General features: G+C 41.9%; 2 protein-coding genes and 1 pseudogene across 2 annotated transcripts; all 3 read right to left on the bottom strand.

Moving 5' to 3' along the window:
* Positions 1–6,217: 6,217 nt before the first annotated feature.
* On the bottom strand, positions 6,218–6,754 carry LOC101824794 (interferon alpha-9-like). Its single transcript, XM_021229658.2, has one exon. It carries the CDS (start codon positions 6,752–6,754, stop codon positions 6,218–6,220), a length of 537 nt encoding a protein of 178 aa, XP_021085317.2.
* A 4,071-nt stretch (positions 6,755–10,825) lies between these two features.
* LOC121144126 lies at positions 10,826–11,329 on the bottom strand (annotated as a pseudogene).
* Positions 11,330–16,539: 5,210 nt separating this feature from the next.
* Positions 16,540–17,137, bottom strand: LOC101836618 (interferon alpha-12-like). Its single transcript, XM_013116473.2, has one exon. The coding sequence runs from the start codon at positions 17,135–17,137 to the stop codon at positions 16,565–16,567; it is 573 nt and encodes a 190-aa protein (XP_012971927.2). The 3' UTR covers positions 16,540–16,564.
* Between the last annotated feature and the right edge of the window lie 7,013 nt (positions 17,138–24,150).

Below are 24,150 nucleotides of genomic sequence, written 5' to 3'. Positions count from 1 at the left end.
TTCTTTGTCCTCATTCTGTGAATGATACATAATTAATTTAAAGAATGGAAAATATTCTACATTGTTTAAGATTACAGAAAAAGCCATTCTGCATAGGAGAACATTAGAGTCACTATTCCTCTTACCTCCAAACTGTATCTAACTGGATTTTTATTATCTGCTGTTGATAATTTTAGTTTTTTCTACTTTTGGGGTACACATCTGTAGCATGAGTAATAAAAACCCAGAGACATATATTGGGGTTAGTGTTGAATATCAGAGAAACCAAGTGGCCAGCCACTGGAGAGTTCTCACCTCTACCAATGCTAAACCTAAGGGGTGATCCATGGAATCTCAGACTGCCTCGGGCTGCACTGGCCCTCAGACACTAATGAGTTCCTGTAACATCTGGCCTTATATTCCTCTCTCTGCCTAGTGATATCACTCCTGGCTCTATCTCCCTAGTGCTGGAATTAAAACCATGTCATCCCAAGTGCTGGGATCAAAGGTGTGAGCTCTGTTTCTCTTTTAGACTGATTCACTCTCATGTATCTCAGGGTGGCCTTGAACTCACTAGGATCCATCTGCCTCTATCTCATGAGTGCTGAGATTAAAAGGGACGTACCACCTATGCCTTGTCCCCATGGCTAACTAGTGTGGTTTCTGGAATGAAAGGTGTGTACCACCACTGCCTGGCTCCTATGGCTGCGGCTAGCTTTGCATTCTGATCTTCAGACAAGCTTTATTTGTTATATCATAAACAAAATATCACCACACACCCTGTTGTCAGGCAATGTGGAGGCCTGTCCCCTCACCTCTTGTCTACTGACCTGGTGATGATTTCCCTAGCTGTGCAGACCCTTCTTTGTGCCCTTTCATCTCCTCAGTCTCCAGGGTCTTCTGATGACTCTGTCTTGGAATCCTTTTCCAGAAGTCTGTGTTTCTGCCATTCCTTAGGTCAGTATAGGTGACATGAGTGATACTGGAGTTTCAATTAATAGGAAGGTGAAAGAAATAATGGATCTCCTAAGAAAGCATCACAGGGTTGCTCTAGTAATAGCAGAGTCTTTTAACTTGTGTCTCTGTCTGAAACTCCTTTTCTCCTCCATTACCAGGCACAGCTGTGCAGCTGTGATCCTTGGGTGGAACTTGCTGCTTTTTGCCCTTGACCAAAATGTCTGCCTGAGGCTAAAGCAAAGAGCAGTGGATTAATTCTGTGGCAGACAAAGAGCAAGCTGAACAAAGAAAAAATAAAATATTGATAAATTTAAGGAGAGAAGGAGCACCAGGAATTGGAAAGGGCCTAAGTCTTATAAAATAGGAAATAAGCAGATTCAGAAATGGAATAAGGGAAGTGATGATCTACAGGCAAGATCCCACCCAGCGAACTTTCCAACTTGTGAAAAGGAATTGAAGAGAATCTTAGATCTGGTTGTGGTGGGGCACACCTTTAATTCCAGCACTCCAGAGCCAGATGCAGAAAGATCTCTGAGTTTGAGGGCACTTAGGTCTATAGATCCAGTTTCAGAACAATCAAAATTATGAGGAAAAGGAATTAATGGAAAACAGAAGATGTAATTGAATGAGGGGTCCAAGTTCTAGCCCTATTATGTAGCAAAACTTTGTAGCGCTGGTCATGCGGTCCTATCTTTAGAATCAAGGATAGAGGAAAGGAGTTATGGAATCTTCCTACTTGAGTGAAGAAAGTCAGTGTGGCCAGGAATGTGTCAGGGGTGTCTCTGAATGGAGGCCTAGAGACACCATCATTTGAGCTGTGAAGGTGAAGCCTGGATTGTCTTGGAGACCCCAAGTTGTTGAAGATGCCAGAGGCATGGGATGCCTGCCAAGGAAAGATGCTAACAGCGACTGGAATCAGCCCAACAGACAGAAGTGTGTTGAGGTCAGTAAAGATGAAAGGAATTGGAGATCTGAAGAGCATTTTGACATCAGACATGGAGATGCAGAGTTCCAGGTTTGCCCAGCTGGTTTTCAGTCTTGCTTTGCTCCAGTATTTCCTCACTGTTCTCCCTTTCCTCCATTTTGGAATGGTATTAGATATACTGTGCCATTATGTGCTGGAAGTATGTTGATCATTTCAATTTTGACTTTACAGGGGATTACAGTTAAGAGATTGCATGAGTCTCAGAAGAGATTTTGAACTCTAGACCCTTAAATAAGTTTGAAACTATTATAGACTATGAGGAAACTTTTGAAGTTGGACAGATTTCATTTTTTCATTATGACTACAAGTCTATGGAGGACAGTAGAGGAATGTGTTACTTTGAAAGAATTGGCCCCATAGAGAGTGGCACTATTAGAATTTTTGGTTTTGTTTGAGTAGATGTGGCATGTTGGATGCAGTATGCCACTGTTGGTATATAATTTCAGGTCTCCATTGCTCAGCTACACTCAGAGTAACACAGAGTTGTTTCTGCTGTCTGTGGGTCAAGATGCAAAACTCTCAACTCCTTCTCTAGCACCATGTCTTCCTGTATGCCACCTGCCAGGATGATAACGGAGGGTATGCCAGCTCTAATTAAATGTTTTCTTTATTAGAGTTGCCGTGGTCATGGTGTCTCTTCACAGCAATAGAAACCCCAAGTAAGAAGCTCCACTCACATCATGGTCCTCTCTCAGTCCTTCTATTCCTGTCTCTTGGTTCACCAATTCTTCTGGCCCAAAGCAGATTATTATAGCTAAGATGTGGAAAACAACATGGCTATTTTGTTGGCAAAGTGATAGCATATAATTGCTTCATAACACTTTATTCTGTTATATAAACATAAAGATTATGAATTTTACCTTAAAAATAAGCACCAAATAAAGAATGTGAGAGTCATTCCGGGAAGATATGATACAATTACACATAGAGGATAGTTCATCAATAATTCCCACCAGAGTCGTCTTTAATTACAAGCTCTCACTGTGGTTATCACTCAATTTTCCCCAAGTACACACTCTACAGTGTCTGTTACTTTAATACATAAAAGTCCTTCAGCTAGAGCCCTCATCTAGTAGCTGATGGAAGCAGAAGCAGAGATCCACAACTAACTGCTGGGTTGAATTCCTGGAGTCCAGTTGTAGAGAGGGAGGAGTGATAATATGAGCAAAGGGGTTAAGAACTTGTTGGGGAAACCCCACAGAAACAGCTGATCTGAGCAAGTGGGATCTCACTGACTCCAGACTGACAGCTGAGGAGCCTGTATGAGATTGAACTAGGTGGCCTGAAAGTGGGTGTCAGTTGGGGGATTGGGCAATATATGGGGCTGCTGGCAGTGGAAACAGTTCTCATCCCTAGTGCATGATCTGGCTCTTTGGAGCCCATTCTGTATCGATGGATACCTTGCTCAACCTAGATACATGGCAGATGTTGGGGAAGTTCTAGGTCCTGCCCCAAATGATGAGACAAACTTTGACATTCTACAGGGAAGAATCTTTCTGAGGAGTGAATGGGGATTGTGATGGAGAGGTGATGAGGGGAGTGGAAGACAGGAGGGAGAAGACACTGGGATTGGTATATAAAATAAGTTTTTTTAAATGTCCTTTCTCTATCTGCCCTCCCCTGTGTCTTCTGACAGGGCAATACCCATATGAGCATGTGCCTCAGCCAAAGTGGCAGTGACAACTTTCTCTGGACCATGGAGTCAAGAGGCAGGACCTGACAGCAGGGAGGGATTTGCAATTAAAAAGTTACTCTTTAAAAGGAATAGAAGAGATGACTGGGCCTGAGCTTCTGCTGTGAGCCATATCTCAGTCCATTGTCCGGCTGGGTTCTTGGTTGATGTTCATGGACCCTGTTACCATAGGAGTCCATAGGAATCATGCATGTTGAAATCTGAAGGCTATGCTGAGCCCAGCTCTGCTCTTCACTGGCCCTAGCAAAGCTGGCCCTACCCCTCAGTGGACATTGCAGCAGAAGAGGTGGGTGAGCCCTTCATGGGAAAGTTAACCCCATATTAGGGAGATATCCTTTACCATGGATATGGGAGATTGGTCCCAATGGCTTTGGAGGAGAGCCGGCTCTGCCCCTCACCTGAGGGGTGTGGTTCCAGCAGCCCAAACTGAGGGGCTCGGCTATCATCTAGGCCCACATCCTTGTCCTTGGGTTGGACCTCCCTGATTTCTACCCCATTATGACCTGTTATAGCATGTGAGAAAACTGGTCCTGCAGAATGATAGGCTCAGGATCTCCATGACAGAGTTGGGGCAACTGCAGGATATCAAAGGGGGGCTCTATATAGTCCAGTGATGATGGTGTGCCAGAGGCCAGAGACCTTGAACCAGATGAATGACTCATTGCAATAAACATTTGATGGTAGGGATGATTGGATAAGGGGGTATAAAGTGTGACACACTGAATCTCACATTGCCATTAAGTCAAATGAAGAGGTATTAGAGGCAGGAAAGATGGTGCATTGTGGTGGGCTTTTTTGTTTCATTTTGGTTTTTATTAATTATTGTGGGGATTCATTTGGGGGAGATGCTGAAGGGGTCAGGATCAGACATGGGGATGCTAGAGGTGTATGGGACTGGGGTGCAATGTGTACACACACACACACACACACACACACAGAGAGAGAGAGAGAGAGAGAGAGAGAGAGAGAGAGAGAGAGAGAGAGAGAGAGATTTGATGAAACTCAAGACTCAAGGGTTTCCCTGGCAGCTGTAACTAGAGATGAATGTTATCTTCCTCCCTTCACATGTTCTGTAAAACTCAAAAGGGCTGAAGGGTCAAGATGCTTTGGGCTGTTGAGATGTGTGTGCCCCTGATAACCACAGACCTTGCTCCAGTAAGAATAAGAACTGTTTTATTCTGCATCAATTAAGAGGGTCCATGATCTGTAACAGAGATTCAGGTTGCCCTATGTGGCCGGTTCTATTGTGGAAATGTATGGTGATATTTTGTTTGTCATCTAACAAATAAAGTCTGACTGAAGATCAGTGTGCAAAGCTAAGCCACTAGTTACCGTGGAGGCCAGGCGGTGATGGCACACACTTTTAATCCCAGCACTTGGGAGGCAGAGACAGATGGATCTCTTTGAATTCAAGGCCACCCTGGGCCACACCAGGTTAATGCAGTGTCAAACAGAAACACAGAAAGAAGTGTGGCTCACACATTTAATCCCAGTACTTGGAAGTCACAGGCCATGAATCCAACCATTACAGAGGTGCTCAGTTTCACGATGCATTTCAAATGCTTTACCTAGTGCTCAAGATGTGAGGTCAGACACAGAGCTTTGTAAATCACTACTAAGGAGACTACACACAGACTCCTCCTTTTCCAGAGAACTTCCTCTACAGAAGGATGGGGGGGGGACCCAAAAACTCATAGTAACTGTTTTGTGCATGTTGAGTTATCCATTGTCCTATGTGGACCTGGGAGGATGCTCTCTCTCTCAGATGAGAAGTGAAGGGAATTGAGTCTTCCAAACTGAAATCAGTTCTTCTGGGGAAACCCTGTTTTAGATGTGGAGAAATCTGAGAACATGCCAGAGTTATTCTCTGTTTCTTCTTTGAAAATGATGGCCAGTAGGTGGCTCTCTTCCTCTAAGTGTTTGCCTGTACTGTAAACATTACAAATAGTGTCTTGTACCTACATCACCCCACCCACCATCACCTCTCTGTTTTCTGCCATAGTCAGCATTAGGTCATTAGAAGAACACATTCAAAAAAAAGAAAACCTCTCACATGAGAGTTTCTCACAAACCTTGAATTTCTTCTGGTGGCTATGCACTTCCAGGTAAATTAACAGCCAGAAACTGAGATGTTACAGAAATCTGTTGTACAGTGAGCAGAGCTGATTAATGAGGAGAGAACGGGGAGCACACACTGGCACTTTCCACATCAGGGAGGAGGAAACCCGGACTGTGAGACTGAAAGATGGGGTCTGGGAAAGCAGGTACAGAATTAGATATCACAAGTGTTTTATACAACAAATTGAATAGGATTCAAAATAATTTAATTGCGTATGATGATTTGTACATTAAAGAAAATAAAAACTGCAAATTTTAACTTATATAACTTAAATTATATAAATAGTAAGATAAATATACACATAAATAACCAAATTGATGCATAAACAAATGTCTTTGCATATATATAAAATTTCCTGTTTTGCTGAAACATCTAGGCACTGTTTGAACTCATGTTAAAATAAATGATAGTTTTTAAAGGAGAATTTATGCACGGATGCACAATGTCCTAGCTCAGGAGAGTCCTCTCCATTTTTGCTCCAGGCTTACTCCTTCTCCTCAATCAATCTTTCTAGCAACTTTGTTGAGGAATCCAGGGCTTTCCAGACTTCTGCTCTGACCACCTCCCAGGCACAGCGGCTGTATTTCTTCTCTCTCAGGTAGGCAGTGATCCTGTGGAAGTAATTCTTCACAGGCAACTCCCAGTCTTTCATCCACACCTGATGGATCAGACAGTCTTTCAGGTTATTGAACTGCTGGTGGAGTCTATCACAGAGTGTTTCTAGGAGGTTTGTCTCCCAAGGAGCAGATGAGTCCTTTGAGCTGAAGAGGTTCAGTACTTGATGAATCAGCTCCTGTAGGACAAAGATGGCTTGAGGCTCCTGAATCTCCTCCTCTAGAGGAAATGCAAAGTACTTTCTGTCCTTCAGGCAGGAGAGAGGGGAAAGTCTCATTTCTTTCAGGAGTGTCAAGACTGTATTGTTCCTGAGGTTAGGAGCCTGAGGCAGGTCACATCCCAGACAGCAGGTCGACCAATAGCTCATCACCACCAGGGCCATCAGAAAAGCACAGGGTCTAGCCATTGTGGATGTTGCAGATGCTGCTGGTCCTCTGGGCTGTGTGGTCCTGATCCTTCCCCTCTAGGTTCTCTGAAGACCATGCTGTGAGCATCTATCTTAAATAGGAAAAACACTATTTTCCATTTTCTGAATGCTTGCCCTCATTTTCCAGTGTCTTTTCATTTTGGTTAACTCATTCTCTCCTTGTTTCTTGGATTTTTTTCTAAACGTTTTGGTTTTCACCTTTGCTTCCTCTTTCTGTGCTCCCCTCAGAAAGCAGGTTTACAGCTTTTCTTCTTGTAACTGGAATTATCACTAACACTTACACCACAGATGATCTTTTTGTTTTCCAGCTTACACATTATATGTAAAGACAAAATTTTCTCTAAAACTTGTATTTGAAAGTATTGAAATTCACTTTACCATAATTTTGTATATATGTATATATTGTGTATATATATGTATATGTTTCAATCATAATAAAGGTATGACCCAAATCGTTTCAAAATTAAAATATTTATGCTCATGACGGTGGTGGTGTGCACCTTTAATACCAGTACTGGGGAGGCTAAGGCAGGCAGATCTCTGATTTCAAGGCTAGTCTGGTCTACCAACAGATTTCCAGAACAACCAGGGCTACTCAAAGAAGCCCTGTCTAAAAAAAAACAAAATAGACAAAAAAGTATTGATACTAATGACATATTTTACATTTATCCAATGTTTAAAGGCTTTACTAAGTTATTTTCTTCAATTTACCTCCATCAACTCTAATATTAATTTATATGAAATATTAACTGAATAATCAGTGTGTCTTCTTTATTCATCCAATGGTTATCATGTGTAAAAGCTTGCTGCTCAGGCCTGCTGAGCTGAGATTGATTCCTGGAACACATGCTTGAAATACAGAAACCGACTCTTGTAAGTTGGACTCAGACCACTACATACACACTTGGCAAGCTTGTGCCTACAAATGCATGCTCAATGCATGCATGCACACACAGCACCCACATACCATGATACACATTCACATAGGTACACACGCTCACTCATTCATTAACATGGATACACACAGACATACAGAATCATATACACATGCATTCAAACATGCAAATACTCAGTAACATACACAGATACACACAGTCACATAAATGCACACCCACAGGAAGAAACACACAAAAACACATTCATACACATATGTACACACATACTCACATACACAAATTCACACACATTACACACATATATGCACACACATATAAATACACTCCCCTACATATGTCTGCACATACAGTCACACATAAGACAGATTTTCAATACATACACACAAAAAAGCCACACACAGGAACATACCAATGAACCCGTACATACAAATAAATACACATTCAAACATAAACACTCACAAACATACTCACACTGACACACACATGTACAAATTGCCACACATACACATACATTCATAAAGACACACATATGTGCAAAACACTCACATTCAGGCACACACACATGTGTATCCTTATACACGCTTTTACACACATACATCTCGAAACTCACACACACAGACACACAGGCACAGACACATAACCATGCTGAGAGACACATAGACATATACAGGCACAGACTCACACACATATACACATGTAGTCACACACGAGTAATAGGCTATTAAAACTCTCAGAGCTAAATTTTCACTCACTTTACTTCACAACCTTAGAATGTTAACTCCGTGGATTTATGGAGGCATTACATAGTAGCAAGATGATGTGATTCACAAAGTCACTCACTTCATGGTGGCCAAAGGGCAGACAGGAACAAAGTGTGTCCTTAGGATGGAGGCCCCTAACCTTCCTCCAGCAAAGCATCACTACCCAATGGCTCACTCATCTGGAACAATCAGTGGATTTGCATTGATACAGTTTGATACTTGAGGAAGAGATGAAGGCTCATATTCCCTGAGAATATTGCTCCCATGACTACCAACCTCCAACACAGGAAACCTTGAGAGACATTTTGTGTCCAAACCACAGCATACAGGTCAAGTGTCTGAACTTTGTATTTCAAAGGCTTAGGTTCTCAAATGCTATGCCATGAGTACAATTAAAATGATAACAAGTTTATAATCATTTTAATCAGCATATATTTTTTATCTTCATGCACAGGACACTGTAGGGTGGTTTAATCCCTATAAACAATGTTTGTATCAAATCATAATAGAAGCAGTTCTAGGTTTTCAACATCTACAGCAGCTAGGGATCTGCCTGGTCATTTCTGTGTGTTTGCCAACTGCAAAGTCTTTGTCCTCATTCTGTGAATAATACATAAATTAATTTAATTATTGGCAGCAAATAATGCTATATTGTTTTAGATTAGGTAAAAAGACCTTCTGTGTATGGGAACATTGGAGTCATCATTTGTTTGTGTTCAAACTGAATCTAACTGGAATATATTATGCTGTTGAAGACTTCAGTTGCTACTATTTTCTGGGTATATACATTGGAAACATGTCTCCTCATCTCTGTGTGTATTGACCCAGGTGATGGATTCTTGGCTGTACAGACCCTTCTTAGTCTCTTTCTTTTGCTCAGTCTCCGTGGCTTTCTGATGATTCTGTCTTAGAATCCTTATCCAGGAAGTCTGTCTGTCTGTCTTTCTGTCATTCCTGTAGATCCACATAAGTGACAAGACTTACCTTTAAGTTTCAAATGTTTAGGAAAGTGAAGGAAATGCAGGAATCTCTTAAGCATGTTAGTAGGGATGCATCGATGATACTTTAGTTTGTGTCTGTCTGAAAGTTCATCAATCCTCCATTTCAAGAACACAATTTTGTACCCATGCACACATATGTATGTGCACATGCACACACTCACACAAATACACACACAGTTATTTAATTCCTTTAATATGAATGTATTCTTTTGAAAAGACAGTATTTAGGCCTTAACTTCATTGCTCACTTTAAGTGGAACGTGATGGCTCAGGGCCTCTTGGGCTTCTATACCTGGGCAGTGATTGGGCAGAGCCTTCATAGCACAGAGTCTCATCACAATGGAGATCCAGATGGTGCTTTTCCTGTTTGTTCCCATAGGTGACTCATTACAGGCAAAGCGGTTCCCTGACATTTCTCCCTCTCAGGAATGAATTCCTGCAGGACACAAGGCTGTGCTTCCCTGCTCCCTTAAAGTCAGGATCAGTATTGACCCCCTCCTTTCTGCCTACCCTATTTGCACTGAGGACTACAGTGTTCTTCACCCTGGGACAATCAACCAGCCCCTAGGTGCTGGTTCCTCCTTGGTGTGTATGTGTGTGCAGAGTCTGATTCCAGGACAGTGTTACTTCTCCAGTACCAATGGGACTTACTCAGAAGCCCTCAAGTTCATTAGCACTCTCTGCTGCACAGTGACATCACATCCTCACTCTTGTACCTTACTCCATGAGAGTGTGCTTACAAGGAAGAATTCAGTACTCATATGGGAATCATGTCTTCTTGGTTTCAGTTTCATAAATCCTAGGTTACTGCTTTTATTTTTAGTTGTTTATGTGAAGGACATTTGTTTTCAGTTAAACCCACAGAATTTGAGAATAGAATAATAGGAATAGGTCAGGGAAGTCAAAGACGAAGTCACAATTTGACAGGAGCAAGATATTCTGGCTTAACTACTGCACAGTGTGCTGCTTATATATGGGAAAGTACTCTGTACTGGAGAAATGTAACGATTCAGTTTTATCATCAATGAATGAGAAGTGTGAGATAGGCATATCTACTCATCTAAACAACAGACAATGTTAAACATCAACAATAATTTGCACCCTAGTCATGCATGTAATTTTTATACTGAAGAATATCAGATGAAAACATTATAAAATTTTGAAATGATGTAAAGAATGAAAATGGAAAGTCAGATTCATTAAGGAATAATTTACACAACATAGAAAATAATCTGGTTACATATGTATTCACCTCAATAAAAATTTATACCAATGTCATGTTATAATTGAAAAGTATGCCAAATAAATAGTTCAATCAATCAGTAAGTATGAAAATATGGAGACCCAGTATTGCCCATTCCTGACAGAATCTAGGCAAGTTCATTGTCATTGTCATTGTGCTAAAATAATTAATAATTTTGAGATTGCAGAGTTTGAGCAGTGAGTATCAGTGTTGCAGTCCCAGAGAGTGCTCTCCACTTTGCTCAGGACCTCCTCCTTCTCCTCTCTCAATCTTGCCAGCAAGTTGGCTGAGGAAGACAGGGCTCTCCAGACTTTTTCTCTGACCACCTCTCAGGCACAAAGGCTGTGGTTCTTCTCTCTCAGGTACACAGTGATCCTGTGGAAGTATTTCCTCACAGCCACCAGGGAGTCTTCCTGGCTCAGGGCAGGTTCCTGCTCCCCCACCTGCTGCATCAGACAGGCTTGCAGGTCACTGAGCTTCTGGTGGAGGCCACTGCAGAATGTGTCTAAGAGGGCTGTCTCCCAAGCAGCAGATGAGTCCTTTGAGCTGAAGAGGATCAGGACCTGCTGGGTCAGCTCCTGCAGGACAGGGATAACTAGACTCCTGGAGTTGCTGGACATCCACCTTCTAGATGGAATGCCAAGGCTCCTCATTTGTGGCATGAGTTTCAAGGCTGTCTTGTTCCTGAGGCTATGAGTCTGAGGGCATTCACCACCAAAGCCATCATTAAAAGCATAGGGCCTGGCCACTGTAGCTCTTGTAGGTGCTGCTTGTACCCTTGGGTCTCTTTTGATCAATCAATCTTTCTTCTGGGTTCTCTGAAAACCTTCCTGTGAGTATGTGTCTTTAGTGGGTGAAAACACTAGTTTCCATTTTTTAATGTCCTTCCCTTACTTCCCAATTATTTTTTTTCACTTTCATGCATTCATTCTCTGTTCTGTCTGGGATTTTTTTCATAAGCATTTTGGTTTCCATTGTTGTATCAACATTCCCTGTACCTCTCAACAAAACCATCTTAGAAGTTCTCCTCCAAATCAATTTTCTGTAACTTTAACCATGTAGATATACATTGAATATATGAAATTTAATCACCTAATATAAAGAATAAAGAATTTCGCCCAAAACATGTATTTAAAAGGTACTGAATGGCTCGGTCATCAACATTCTTGGACCACACACGTGAGTATATGCTTAGTTTCACAGCACTCATGTAAATTCAGGCACTGTAGCACATACCTGGACTCCTGAAAATTGGAAGGTGACACAGACAGGTCCCTCGAGATCCCTTGCCATTAAATTTAACTGCAATGCCGATCCCTAGCTTAAGGAAGAGAACTTCTCACAGAAACCAAGAGAGGCAGTGACTGAGGTAGCAACTGGATATTGACATGTCTTCAACATGAATGAGCATGGACAAGAAAAAACAAATACACAAACATGTATATACCCTACATCAAGCACACACTAGCAAGAAATATAAATTTTAAAAAGGAAATACAAATTGAGCCAGATGTTGTTACTCATACCTTTTTTTCTTAATATTTGGGCGACAAAGGAACACTGATTTCTGTGCTGAAAGTAGGCGTGGTCTACAAATTTTTTTTCCAGGACAGCAATAGACACCTAGTGAAACTTTACAAAAACAGTAAAAAGAAAAGAATGCTCAAATAAATTGAGAAAGTTTAAGTCTCATATATTTATTAAAATGTAAAGATGAATACATTATATTCAAGCACTCAAATGTTACAGATATTGTACATTAAAAGGAAATATATTAACAAAGAAATAGATGAAGTATAAAGCCTGTCCTCTCTTAAGCCTGTTATTCCCATAGATGAATACATTTAACATCCACAAGCATCATGAGGTTAAAATCAGTGCTCCCTGTTCCTAAAGAAATGTCTCTAAAGTAGGAGCTAGAATCTTTACAAAATGACCATTGATACATGGAAATACTTGAGATGACAAAGCAGTCAGAAAGACTATTTCAAGCATTTTCATTTTCACAACTTTTATTCATAGTGCTTTTTTTCCTTTTTTATGGTTCATTTGTGTGTTTTCTCTGTGGCTTGGAACGCAAGACTCAGATACTGTTTGAAATAAAATGTTAATTTTCCTGGTAAACCTCAGGTATGTTAAATATAAATATAGAAAGCATTGTTCCAATGAGAAAGATCTGTGGTAGAATGTCAAAGTGCATACATGTATGAAAAAATACACCAAATAACCGAATTTTTAGCTGTAGTCTTCACCCCGCAGTTTCCCTTGCTTCCCAGAGATGATGCTCTCTCACCTCTATGAGTTTCCTTTACTGCAGAGAAATTGGGCAGAGCCTTCATAGCACAGAGACTCTTCAGAATGAAGACACAGACAATGTTTTTCTGATTATTCCCATGGGTGACTCATTACAGTAGACAGAGCTTCGCTAATAATTCTCTCTCAGGAACCAATTCTTGAAGGCCGTGGGGTTGTGCCTCACTGCTCCTCAAAGTCAGGACTAATGCAGGTATCTCCTTTTCTGTCTGCCATTTGAGCACCAAGGTCTACAGTGTTCTTCAACCTGTAACAAGTACCCCTACCCTGAATGCTGGTTCCTTCTTGGTCTGTGTGTGGAGAGTCTGATGCCAATGTGATGCCATTTTCCAAGTACCATGTGACTCACTCAGTGGCTTTTGAGTATACCCACACTCTCTGCTGCACAGTGACACAATACCTTCCATCCTTCTCTTGTCCCCCAGCCCTTGAGAGTGTGCTCACCACATCCTGATGACTTCAGCTCTCATACTGGATATGGTGTTTGCTTGGTTTTTCACCATTCTAAATGCTAGACGATTACTGCTCTTAGTGTGTTCATGTGAAGGGCTTTGGTTTTCAGTCATGACTTACATTTCTAGGGATCTGAGTACCACATATTCCCAGATGTTAATGGCAAAACAGATGACCTGCCTATATTGAAGAAGAAAATTTTCCAGGTAGTCTTAATTTCATTCATAGTAGATAATTATTGTCAAGTATTCTTCTATGATCAGCACTTAATCATTGAATACTTGTTGTGCTTGAAATAATTGGATTGAACTACAAGACCCACTGATAGCTGATCATTACAGTCTAAAGTTTAAACTTTTTATCCAGTTTCAGTACAGTAAATGATTAAGGGTCCTTGCATCCCCATCTCCTTTCAACGCAAAACTGCATGGTAGAGGCATTCAGACTATTCTGGAGAGGAAGAGCTTTATGTACTTAAAATATTTATAATTTCTCTTTTAATTTTACTGCATTTTGGATGTGTACACTTAATGGTGGATTCTGCCTAATGTCTTTCCTTGTACTTACTCCTTAATGATGTTAGACAGCAAAATGACACAATTGGATAGCATCAGTTCTCCTTAATTTTTATGACAATTAACTTTTAATTATTTATTTACTTACTTACCTACTTTCTTACTTACTTACTTTTGTATTTCCTACTTTCCTAGATAGCAAAACTCAGCTTTGGTTCTTAGCATGGAAATGAAAATGTGACATCAGCTGTTGAAAGCAAAAAGAGGAAGTGACATTTGCTGCCCAGATGGGAAGCAATGCAGTAATGTTAGTAACATTCAAGATAGCCCTCATGGATTTCCTACCATCATGAAATAAAGTAATTTATACAGGTGTAAATGACTATATATTGAAAGTGAACTAAAATGTAATGATGTTTCAATAAAAATTTATTTAACAACTTTCCACTCAGAAACAGAAATAAAAATCATTAAATATACATTGAAGCACAAAGAGAATTGTGAGTATATAACAATGCATGTTTCCATATGCTGTTGAGGTATAGTAACCAGAAGAGCAGGGCATTAACAAAAAAAGCAAATATGCAGATCAGTGAAAATAGGGTAGGTGACCCAGAAATAAATGCTCACAGCTACATCCCACACCCCTCCTGAATTTTCTGAATTACCAACAGCACATATTGTGTTGGGGTCTCTTCTGTAACCATGTCTAAGAGAATGAAACTAGGTCTCTACGTGCTACTCAGTACAACAATCAAATCAAAATGATAAAAGACCTTAATGTAAATGCAGAAACTCTGAAGTTGATAAAACAGACATAGAGAAAACACTTCTTTATAGCTATAGGCAAAGGGCATCCCACCATAAGGAATGGGCTCCCACAGCCTGGATCTTGCACCTGGCATAGATCCTGGCCCTGCTGTTAGGGACCCTCAGATACACCAAGCTACACAACTGTCTCCCACATGCTGAGGGCCTCGTTCATTCCCATGGAAGCTCCACAGCTGTTGATTTAGTGCTCATGAGTTCCCACAAGCTTGGTTCAGCTGTCTCTGTAGATTTCTCCTTCGTGATCTTAACCTCCCTTGCTCATCTATTCCCTTCTCCTCCTCTTTGACTGATTCCCAGAGCTTGGCCTGGTGCTTAGTTTTACATCTCAGAGACACTTTTAAAGACTTACATATATACCCTTAGGCTAGTGAAATACTTAAACTTCTTAAAAGATAATTCCTCATGCAGGAGATGGTGGGTAATATGGGAACTTAGTGTTAATCAAATGGCAGAACATAAGCATCTGTGAGTACTCATTCAAGATGGAATGTTAATATCACACCTCCTTCCCCTACCAAGACTCATGGTACATTGGAGAAGAAGGAGCAGAAAGATAATAAAGCAAATGTTGGGGAAGATTGCTGAAAAATACCTTCTAAACATAACAGAACTATAGCACTCATGTGCTCAGGGCAGCTGTGATTGTGGGCAAAAGATATGTAGACAAGATCAATCCAGCAACATTTCAGCATGGAGAAGGAAGGGGCTCAAATTCCCCATCCATAATTGAGCTGCCACTGGCAGTTGATGGATACTGAGGGAGAGTCAGTTATCTTCAATGGTGTGGCCCATGCTAGATGACTTATTCTTCAGTGGATATCACCCTATACCTATGCAAATAGGGAAAGCACTAATTGGATTAGTTGGGCTATAATAAAAAGATAAAGACTGAAATAAGGCCTGATGTTAGGATGAGAATGTGGTGGGGAGGTGTAGGAAGAGTCAGAGGCAGGGACCACAGTGTGTATGTGATCTAAATACATTGCTATGCATGTATGAAATTACCAAAGAGGAGACATAAATTTAAAAAATAGTGCCATCGCAATTTGATATGAAAATATGTTCTCCTTTACTGTCACACAACATATTGGCTACAAAGGAGAGTTGTATACTATATATTATAAAACACTAGAAGATGAGATTTCAGGTTTTTTCTTTTGGTTTTTTGAGACAGGGTTTCTCTGTGTAGCTCTTGGAGCCTGTCCTGGCACTCACTCTGAACAGGCTGGCCTTGAACTCACATAGATCACCTGCCTCTGCTTCCTAAGTGCTGGGATTAAAAGCATGCACCACCACTACCTGGAAATTTTAGGTGTTTTAAACCTAAAGAAATGATAACTACAAGATGTGCAGGTGTGCTTATATTTAAACATCATGCAATTTACACATGTACCCTATCAATATATGTGGTTTTTACTTTGTAATGTTAGTATAAAGAAATTAAAAATGATAAAATATAAAGAATGGAAAAATATAAGACATGATGAAATTTAATGAACACAGAAAAGTAATTTTATTACATATAAAGAAGGTGTTTTTATATTAGAGAAAATGTAAAATTTCACATGATATTATAATTTAATTTTATACTTAAATAAATTTCTATATACATGAATAGAAATAACCAGATGATTCTAGAAGCTAGTGTGTTTACAATACACAGTATTGATCATAATAGATGAAACATTCAGTGACTGAGATTATTGAAGAAGCAGAATTGGTGAGGTGACATGTAGTGTCCTCGTCCAGGAGAGTCCTCTCCACTTTGATCAGGACTTATTCCTTCTCCTCACTCAATCTTGCCAGCAAGTTGGCTGAGGAAGACAGGGCTCTCCAGACTTCTGCTCTGACCACCTCCCAGGCACAGGGGCTGTGGTTCTTCTCTCTCAGGTACACAGTGATCCTCTGGAAGTATTTCCTCACTGCCACCAGGGAGTCTTCCTGGCTCAGGGCAGGTTCCTGCTCCCCCACCTGCTGCATCAGACAGGCTTGCAGGTCACTGAGCTGCTGGTGGAGGTCAGTGCAGAATGTGTCTAGGAGGGCTGTCTCCCAAGCAGCAGATGAGTCCTTGGAGCTGAAGAGGATGAGGACCTGCTGGGTCAGCTCCTGCAGGACAGGGATGGCTTGAGCCTTCTGCATGTGCTGGGCATCCACCTTCTCCAGAGGGAATGCAAAGTCCTTTCTGTCCTTCAGGCAGGAGAGAGGGGAGAGTCTCCTCATTTGTGTCAGGAGTGTCAAGGCTCTCTTGTTCCTGAGGTTATGAGTCTGAGGCAGGTCACATCCCAGAGAGTAGGTTGACCAGTAGCTCATCACCACCAGGATCATCAGAAAAGCACAGGGCCTGGCCATTGTGGATTTTGCAGATACTGTTGATCTCCTTGGCTATGTGGTCCTGAACCTTCCCCTCTAGGCTTTCTGACTACCATTCTGTTTACATGTATCTTAAATAAGAGAAAACATTAGTTTCCATTTTCTCAAGTCCCCCCCCCCTTACTTCCCAATTCTCTTTTCACTTTCTCTCATTCATTTTCTGCTAATGTCTGGGCATTTTTCTCAACCATTTTTGTATTCATATTGTGTCACCTTTCCCTGATTTCCCTCAACAAAGCCATTTTGGAAGTACTTTTCTAAATACATTTTCATTGCCTTTTACAATATGCACATAACTTCAAATTATGAAGTTTGCTTATCTGATGCAAAGAATGTAAAAAAAATCCTTAAAAGCATACATAGAAGCTGTTGAATGACTCAGTCACCCATATTCTAGGAGCACATGCATGAGTACCTGATTGGTCTCCTAGAACTGACGCAAAAAGCAGGCACCAAAGCAAATGCCTGTAATCCCAAAGCTTGGGCAGTAACACAGACAGGTCCCTAGAGGTTCAAGGCCATCCAATCTACCTATAATGTCGAGCTCTGTCTTAAAGGAAAGAACCTGCCACAGAAAACAAGGTAGGAAGTGAGTGAGTAAATAACTGGACAGTGACATCTGGAATCCCACCTGTGTGAACACACACATGCAGATGCAAACCCAGGAATAGGTGTAAATACTACACCAGATACACACACACACACACACACACACACACACACACACACACACACACTAAAGACAAAGATAAACTAAATGAAAAAATACAAATTCAGTCAAGTGTGATGGCTCATGCCTTTGTTATTAATATTTGGGAGACAGAGGAAGGTGGTTATCTGTATTGGAAGATAGGTTGGCCTGTCTAGTCAGTTTCAGGATGGCCAGTGCTACATAGAGAAACTCTGATTAAAAAAATAATAAGCCAGGTATATTTAGAAGCTAAAGATTTATACATTTATCAAAGTGTAAAAGTGAGTACATTATACATTAATATCTAAATCTCATCTAACAAAGATGGCGGGGTCTGCCAGCACATGCTCTGAGCTCTGAGGGTTCTGCAGGAAAAGGGTCTGCGAGGCCCAAACAGCTCCAGAACAACTAGGAAAATAATAAGGCAAGACTTATGAGAAGTTGCTTTCAAAATGCGAACTCAAAAAATTTTGGAACAGAGCCAGGTGTGGAAAATATAATGACTCTATAGTCTTCTCCGTCATGTTTCAGCCAGCAGGCTACAGGCACAAAATTCATTTCTGATGTGCCGTAGGGCTGCTGGCACTGATGACAGGGAGCTGTGTGGCTCTCTGGAGCTCCTGCAGAACATCTGCTGAACAGGGCCAGTTCTAGGCCAACTGGCCACCCCCTGACATGACGCTACTGTGCCTGTGGCCAATCCTGCTTGCCCTGCTGAGAGACAGAGGGATGTGCAATTGCCTAGAGCTCCCATGGAAGTATGTCATAACGGAATAGGAATAGGGCCAGTCCTGGACCAGCCAGTCGGAACCCAGCATGACCCAGCTGAAGCCAAGGCTGGAGCTTCTTGCCCTGCTAGGGAAGAGACAGAGCGAGAGAGTGGATGGCAGTTCTGTCTTCAGGCTACAAGCACAAAGGTTGAGCCCGGGAAGCCTCAGGTTGGCAGACTCAGAGGAGTGCTTCAGCCAGATGCTGGCACAGAACCTGCCCCAGGATACCCTGCAGAACTATAATATCACCCTGACTCTGGATAACTGCAGGATATCCCAGATGAGTCTTGTCAATGGCCCAGTATTTATGGTTCTTCAGGATAAAAAAAAAAAAAAAGAACCAGACCAGTGACTGGCTACAGTGAATATTTGCATGCAAACCTGTCTAGGTAAAATATATATATTTATATGTGTGTGTGTGTGTGTGTGTATAATGATTAATTGCCACTGTGAGGAAGTAATATTCAACAGATAGTTGCAAAGGAGAGAGGCAAGTGAGTGGTGGACAGAGGCAGAGGTAGAGCCTCTATGGTTGTGACAAGTTTCTTAGAAGACTGTGGAGGATGGGGGAACATGTAGTTTGCAGGCAATGACAACAGAATTGTCTGCAGCAGATTGGAACTTGCATTCCAACTCTGCCCTCGAAAAGGCTGCCCAGAAGATCACCCTGGTACTGAGCAATGACATGATGTCCAAAATGAAGAATGTTTTCTGGATTAGACCTTCTTTGAAAGATCTCTACCATCCATGCTGCCCTGGAGGCCACTTTGGTATCTGTGGTTCCCTGCCCCAGGCCACATTGAAGCTTGAGGGTCATGTAGGTGTCTATGGTTCTGGAGCAGCCAGGAACCATGTTGATGTCCCTGGCCTGAGTTACCACCAAAGGTCATGCACAATTCGTTGGTCTGTGTTGCAGGTGAAGCCATATTGATATCTGTGGACCATCATGACACTGGGGGCCATACTGATGTGAGTGGCCTGTGATGCCATTTGAGGCCATGCTGATGGCCAGGCTCATGTATGGTCTATGGTTCTACTGTAGCTGGAGTCTGTGTTGATGTCTATGGTACATGTTACCACCAAAGGCTACGAAGATGTCCGTGGTCTGTGTTGCAGCCTGAAGCCATATTGATATCCCCAGTCTGTGCTGCCAGTGAAGGCCATGTTGATATGAGTGGCCTGCTATGCCACCTAAGATCATGAAATACATAAATATTATAAATAAGACAAGAAAAGACAATGAATATAAAGATTATATATTGGTACCAGTAACTGACTGTTGTGAATTAAGGCATGATTACTTGGAATCAAATATTTTTAGTGTACTTTGTTTAATCATACTGGCAAAACAGCAGCTAAATTTATTTTAAAATTATTACTAAAAACTGCAACAAATGCCTTTTTAAATGACTAAAGATAAGATAGTATGGTACTCACTACAGATTCAAGCTCTTAGGAGGTAGAATAACGTTCCAGAAGAACATGAGCTGTGTGATTCCCTATGAAGACAGAAGAGGAAATGAAGGGAAGGAAATGCCCAAAAAAGACGTGCCAGTGTGAGATGTCAAATTAGACCAGGAGAATCATTTCAAGACATCTTCCTGTGACCCCTCTGTTTGAGTGTTTGTTTCATCTGTTTTGTTTCTAAATAGGCTACATCTTGGCTATATTTTGTAAGATTTTTGTGACCCATGAATAACTTTTATTGTGGAAATAAATCAGAAGGACCCAACTCTTCATAGTGTGGTGTATTTTCCTTTGGGATTAAGTATTGGGTGAAAGTTCACTGACAACAAAAATGTTGATATCACGTTAGATACTTGTTGCAAGTACTCCTTCATGTTCCTCCTGTTAAGCAGAGTGAAGCTGTCAGACATCACTTGGCTACTTGATTGACAGCTGTCAAACCCAGGAACCCATTGCATGGGCAGGTAGCAGGTAGCAGAACAGAGTGAGTCCCCTAGTTTTAGGAGACACAAGTCTGGGAATGGGAATGGAAGTCCCTGTTATTGCCTCCACAGTTCTGAACTAACCAGGGATATGTTGATATTGCTGCTGCTCCTGAAGCTTCATCTGGGTGGCCCAAGCCCAGCCTTAGCCCAGCCATTTTCCAGGGATAGCAGAAGCTGTCAATCAAGCAGCTGCTTCTTCAGCATTTCCTCCAGCTGTCCTCAAGATAATCATCATTTTAAAACATCAGGAAGATAGCCATTCTGCTTCATGTAGACTCTGAATTATTCAGCCTGCAGCTGTTCCAGACAATCAGGTTGTCTTCTTGCAGCTGTCTTCATTCAGGGAAAAGGACTGCTCCCAGAGGACTGCTCTGTGTGTGTATGTGTGTGTGTGTGTGTGTGTGTGTGATTAGCTGTACAAGTAGCACTCCTTATTCTCTTGGTAGCAATAGGGAGATCTTTCTGTGTACTGACACCCCTTCGTCAGTCCTGTGCTACAGCCCCAGCCCCATGCAGTAAAGCCTCATTTAAGTTTTGCTGTCCAATTATGGTTGTTATCACAGGTAAATGGGCTAAAGTGACCATTGCCAGAGCAACACTGCTAGAGAAAGTGCATGAGGAGTACGGGACAGCGGCTGGGAGCAGAGAACACAGACAGCCAAGAACTGCAGATGTGTCAAGAAGATGAGAGAGAAAAGAGCTGAGATGATAGACAGTGAGTGCTTCCAAGATCAAAACTTGGTGCAAGCTGGGCTATGTGAAGAGCTCCAGGGACTTACTGAGAGTTGCTAGCTCCAGCTACTGAGGAGTTGTGCAACACTAAGAGCAGAGGGTCCCAACGCCCAAGCTCAGAGCTGTAACATTAGCAGCTAGGTGTTGAGCCACTGGCACTTGAAGCCTGGAGCTATAAGACTAAATAAAAGCAAAGTGTACAGACACCCTAGGCTTGGAGCTCAGACCACTAAGGGAGTTTTGTTTTGCCTAGTCATCTCTTACCTGAATAGAGAAGGCATTCGATTGGTGGCACCTGCTCTGTAGACACTTGGCTTCTAGGAAAGAAATGGAAGTTTGCAGCCCACAGACCAATAGCCTTCCTTCTTTATAGTTCTCTGATGATGCTGTGTGTGGGCTCAGTGTCACTCACACTGGAGAGACTGAGGCTGGCCCTGTCTCTGTGGGAAAATTGTGGGATCATTCTTTCTAATTGGGATGACTAAAATAAATGACTAAGTGCTGTCTGTTGGTAGTGTACTGTCTCCTGAAAACAATTCCAGTCAATGCTTCAAGCATCTCTGTGCATCAAGTTTTAAGATGTTTCTTCGAGGACTTCAGTTTCTGGCACTGAGCTTCTGACTTCTGATGCAGTCTCCTCTGAACTCAGAACAGGGAAATAGCTAAACAGTGATACCTATCAGCTCCCGACTCTGTCCCAGGTCATTGGGTTTAGTCATGTGGTGGTTTGAAAGAAAATGCCCCCCCAAAGGAGTGGTGCTATTAGGAGGTGTGGCCTTGTTGAAGTAGATGTGGTCTTATTGGAGGAAGTGTGCTACTGCGGGGGGGGAAGGGGGTCAGGTTTCTATGTTTCATATACTCAGGAGATCAACCAGTGAGCCAGCTGACTTCCTGTTGCCTGCAAGATGTTGGGCACTAGGGTATTTCTTCAGCACTATGCCTGCTTGGATGCCCCCATGCTCTCCACCATAATGGACTGAACCTCTGAACTGTAAGCAAGCCCCCTCAATTAAATGCTTTCTTTATAAGAGTTGCCATGGGGAGGTTGCCTCCTCACAACAATAGTAAACTCTAAGACAAGTCACGAGGGCAGGGGTCTGTCAATTTACTGCATTTCTATGACCCTGGGGACATCCTTGAGACTCACGAGATGGGTTTTGGAACTTGCCAGGCAGTAAGGGCAGAAGCTTGGTCACAATTACAGTGTCATTTCTAACCCTGGTAAGCCTCAGCTGCTCCCAGATGGTCCAGCATTATGACCTGACAGCCCCATCCACAAGCGCCTGGGTGTAGAGACTGCACTTCTGCACTCTTTGCTAGTGGGCCACTGGCACCTCTGGGGATGAGGTGGCTCAGCTGACTTGTGCGGACTGGCTGGCTCACATGGGAGCATTTCCTCAGCTGTCTTCTGGTATGCTGGGTCCTCACATTTGGTTCTGCAGCACTTTATGTCTCCAGCAAGTTAGTAACTCTGGCATATGAGTGAGGATATGGCCATAGAGATTTTCAAGAAGATGTGACAAAACAGAGCCAAATCCCAGAGCTTTAATGTCCCAAATTATAATTTTAAAAAAACTAAAAAGCAAGTTTTATTGAAAAGGAAATAGCTACCAGTGACTTGGAGGGGTTTAGGTTATCACAGAGAGAAGTAGTTGAAACCCAAGATGTTTGTTTCTATTTTCCTAAACTGGTCCCTGGGATGGAAGAATATTAAAGGGCCAAAAAACATTTAAAGCAAACATTAGTTTCCTAACTTCTGCATGTAGACAGAGACAATCTGAAAGTGTCATCTGTCAGCTGGGGAGCCTGCACGGAATAGAACTGAGCCCTCAGCATGTGGACGACAGTTGTGTAGCTTGGTCTGTTTGTGAGACTCCTGGTAGTGGTACCAAGATCCATCCTGGCTTTTTGGATCCTATTCCCTGTGGAGGGATGCCTTGTTCAGCCTTGATGCAGCGGGCAGGAGCTTGGTCCTGCCTCAATTTAATGTGTCAGGCTTTGTTGACTTCCCATAGGAGACCTTACCTTTTCTGAGGAGTGAATGGGGGATGGAGGGGAGGTGGGGGGAGTGGGAGGAGGAGAAGGAGGAGGAATTGTGATTGGTATGTAAAATGATGTCATCTGTAACCAAAGCTGATCTGAGCAATACCTCCTAAACTGAAACCACTCCTTACCTGAACTAGCCCCACAATCGTAAACTTCTTGATTAATTCTTTAATTAGAATATTGCAGCTATTTCCTTCATACATAAACTGTTTACATATGACACCCATCAGCTGTCAATCATCATCTGTTGTGGAATATTAACTTAAGATATGTTACATTTATTTATTCTGTGGAACATTTGTTTAATAATGCAAAGATGTGTTGCATTCTTTTATGTTGCATTTGTTTAACTCTGTGAAGGTGTGTTACTGTGCCTGTCTAACACATCTGATTGATCTAATAAAGAGCCAAACGGCCAATAGTAGGGCAGGAGAAAGGATAGGAGGGGCTGGCAAGCAGGGAGAATAAAGAGAAGGAGAAATCTGGGAGGAGAAGGTCAGGAACTAAAGATCAAGGGAAGGAAGATACTAGGGGCCAACCACTCAGCTACACAGCCAGCCATGGAGTAAGAGTGAAAGAAGTAAGAAAAGATAAAAACCCAGAGGCAAGAGACAGAGGGAATGGCTTAAGTTAGGAAAAGCTGGCTAGATATAAGTCAAGCTAAGGCTGAACCCTTAGAAGTAATAATAAGTCTCCATGTGTGATTTATCTGGGAGGTGCTTGGTGGGCACCCAAAGAACAAAGAGCCAAAAGAACAAAAGAGTAGAGTTAAAAACAATCATCATCTCTGAAATTCCTTGT

The sequence above is a fragment of the Mesocricetus auratus genome, unplaced genomic scaffold, assembly GCF_017639785.1.
Source record: "Mesocricetus auratus isolate SY011 unplaced genomic scaffold, BCM_Maur_2.0 Super-Scaffold_100014, whole genome shotgun sequence".
In the NCBI taxonomy this organism is placed as follows: domain Eukaryota; kingdom Metazoa; phylum Chordata; class Mammalia; order Rodentia; family Cricetidae; genus Mesocricetus; species Mesocricetus auratus.
This window is presented reverse-complemented; position numbering and strand designations above follow the sequence as displayed.

What these genes read in the sequence shown, in the direction of transcription:
- LOC101824794 (XM_021229658.2), bottom strand. Translation starts at nt 6,754, where the DNA reads ATGGCTAGACCCTGTGCTTTTCTGATGGCCCTGGTGGTGATGAGCTAT.
- LOC101836618 (XM_013116473.2), bottom strand. Translation starts at nt 17,137, where the DNA reads ATGGCCAGGCCCTGTGCTTTTCTGATGATCCTGGTGGTGATGAGCTAC.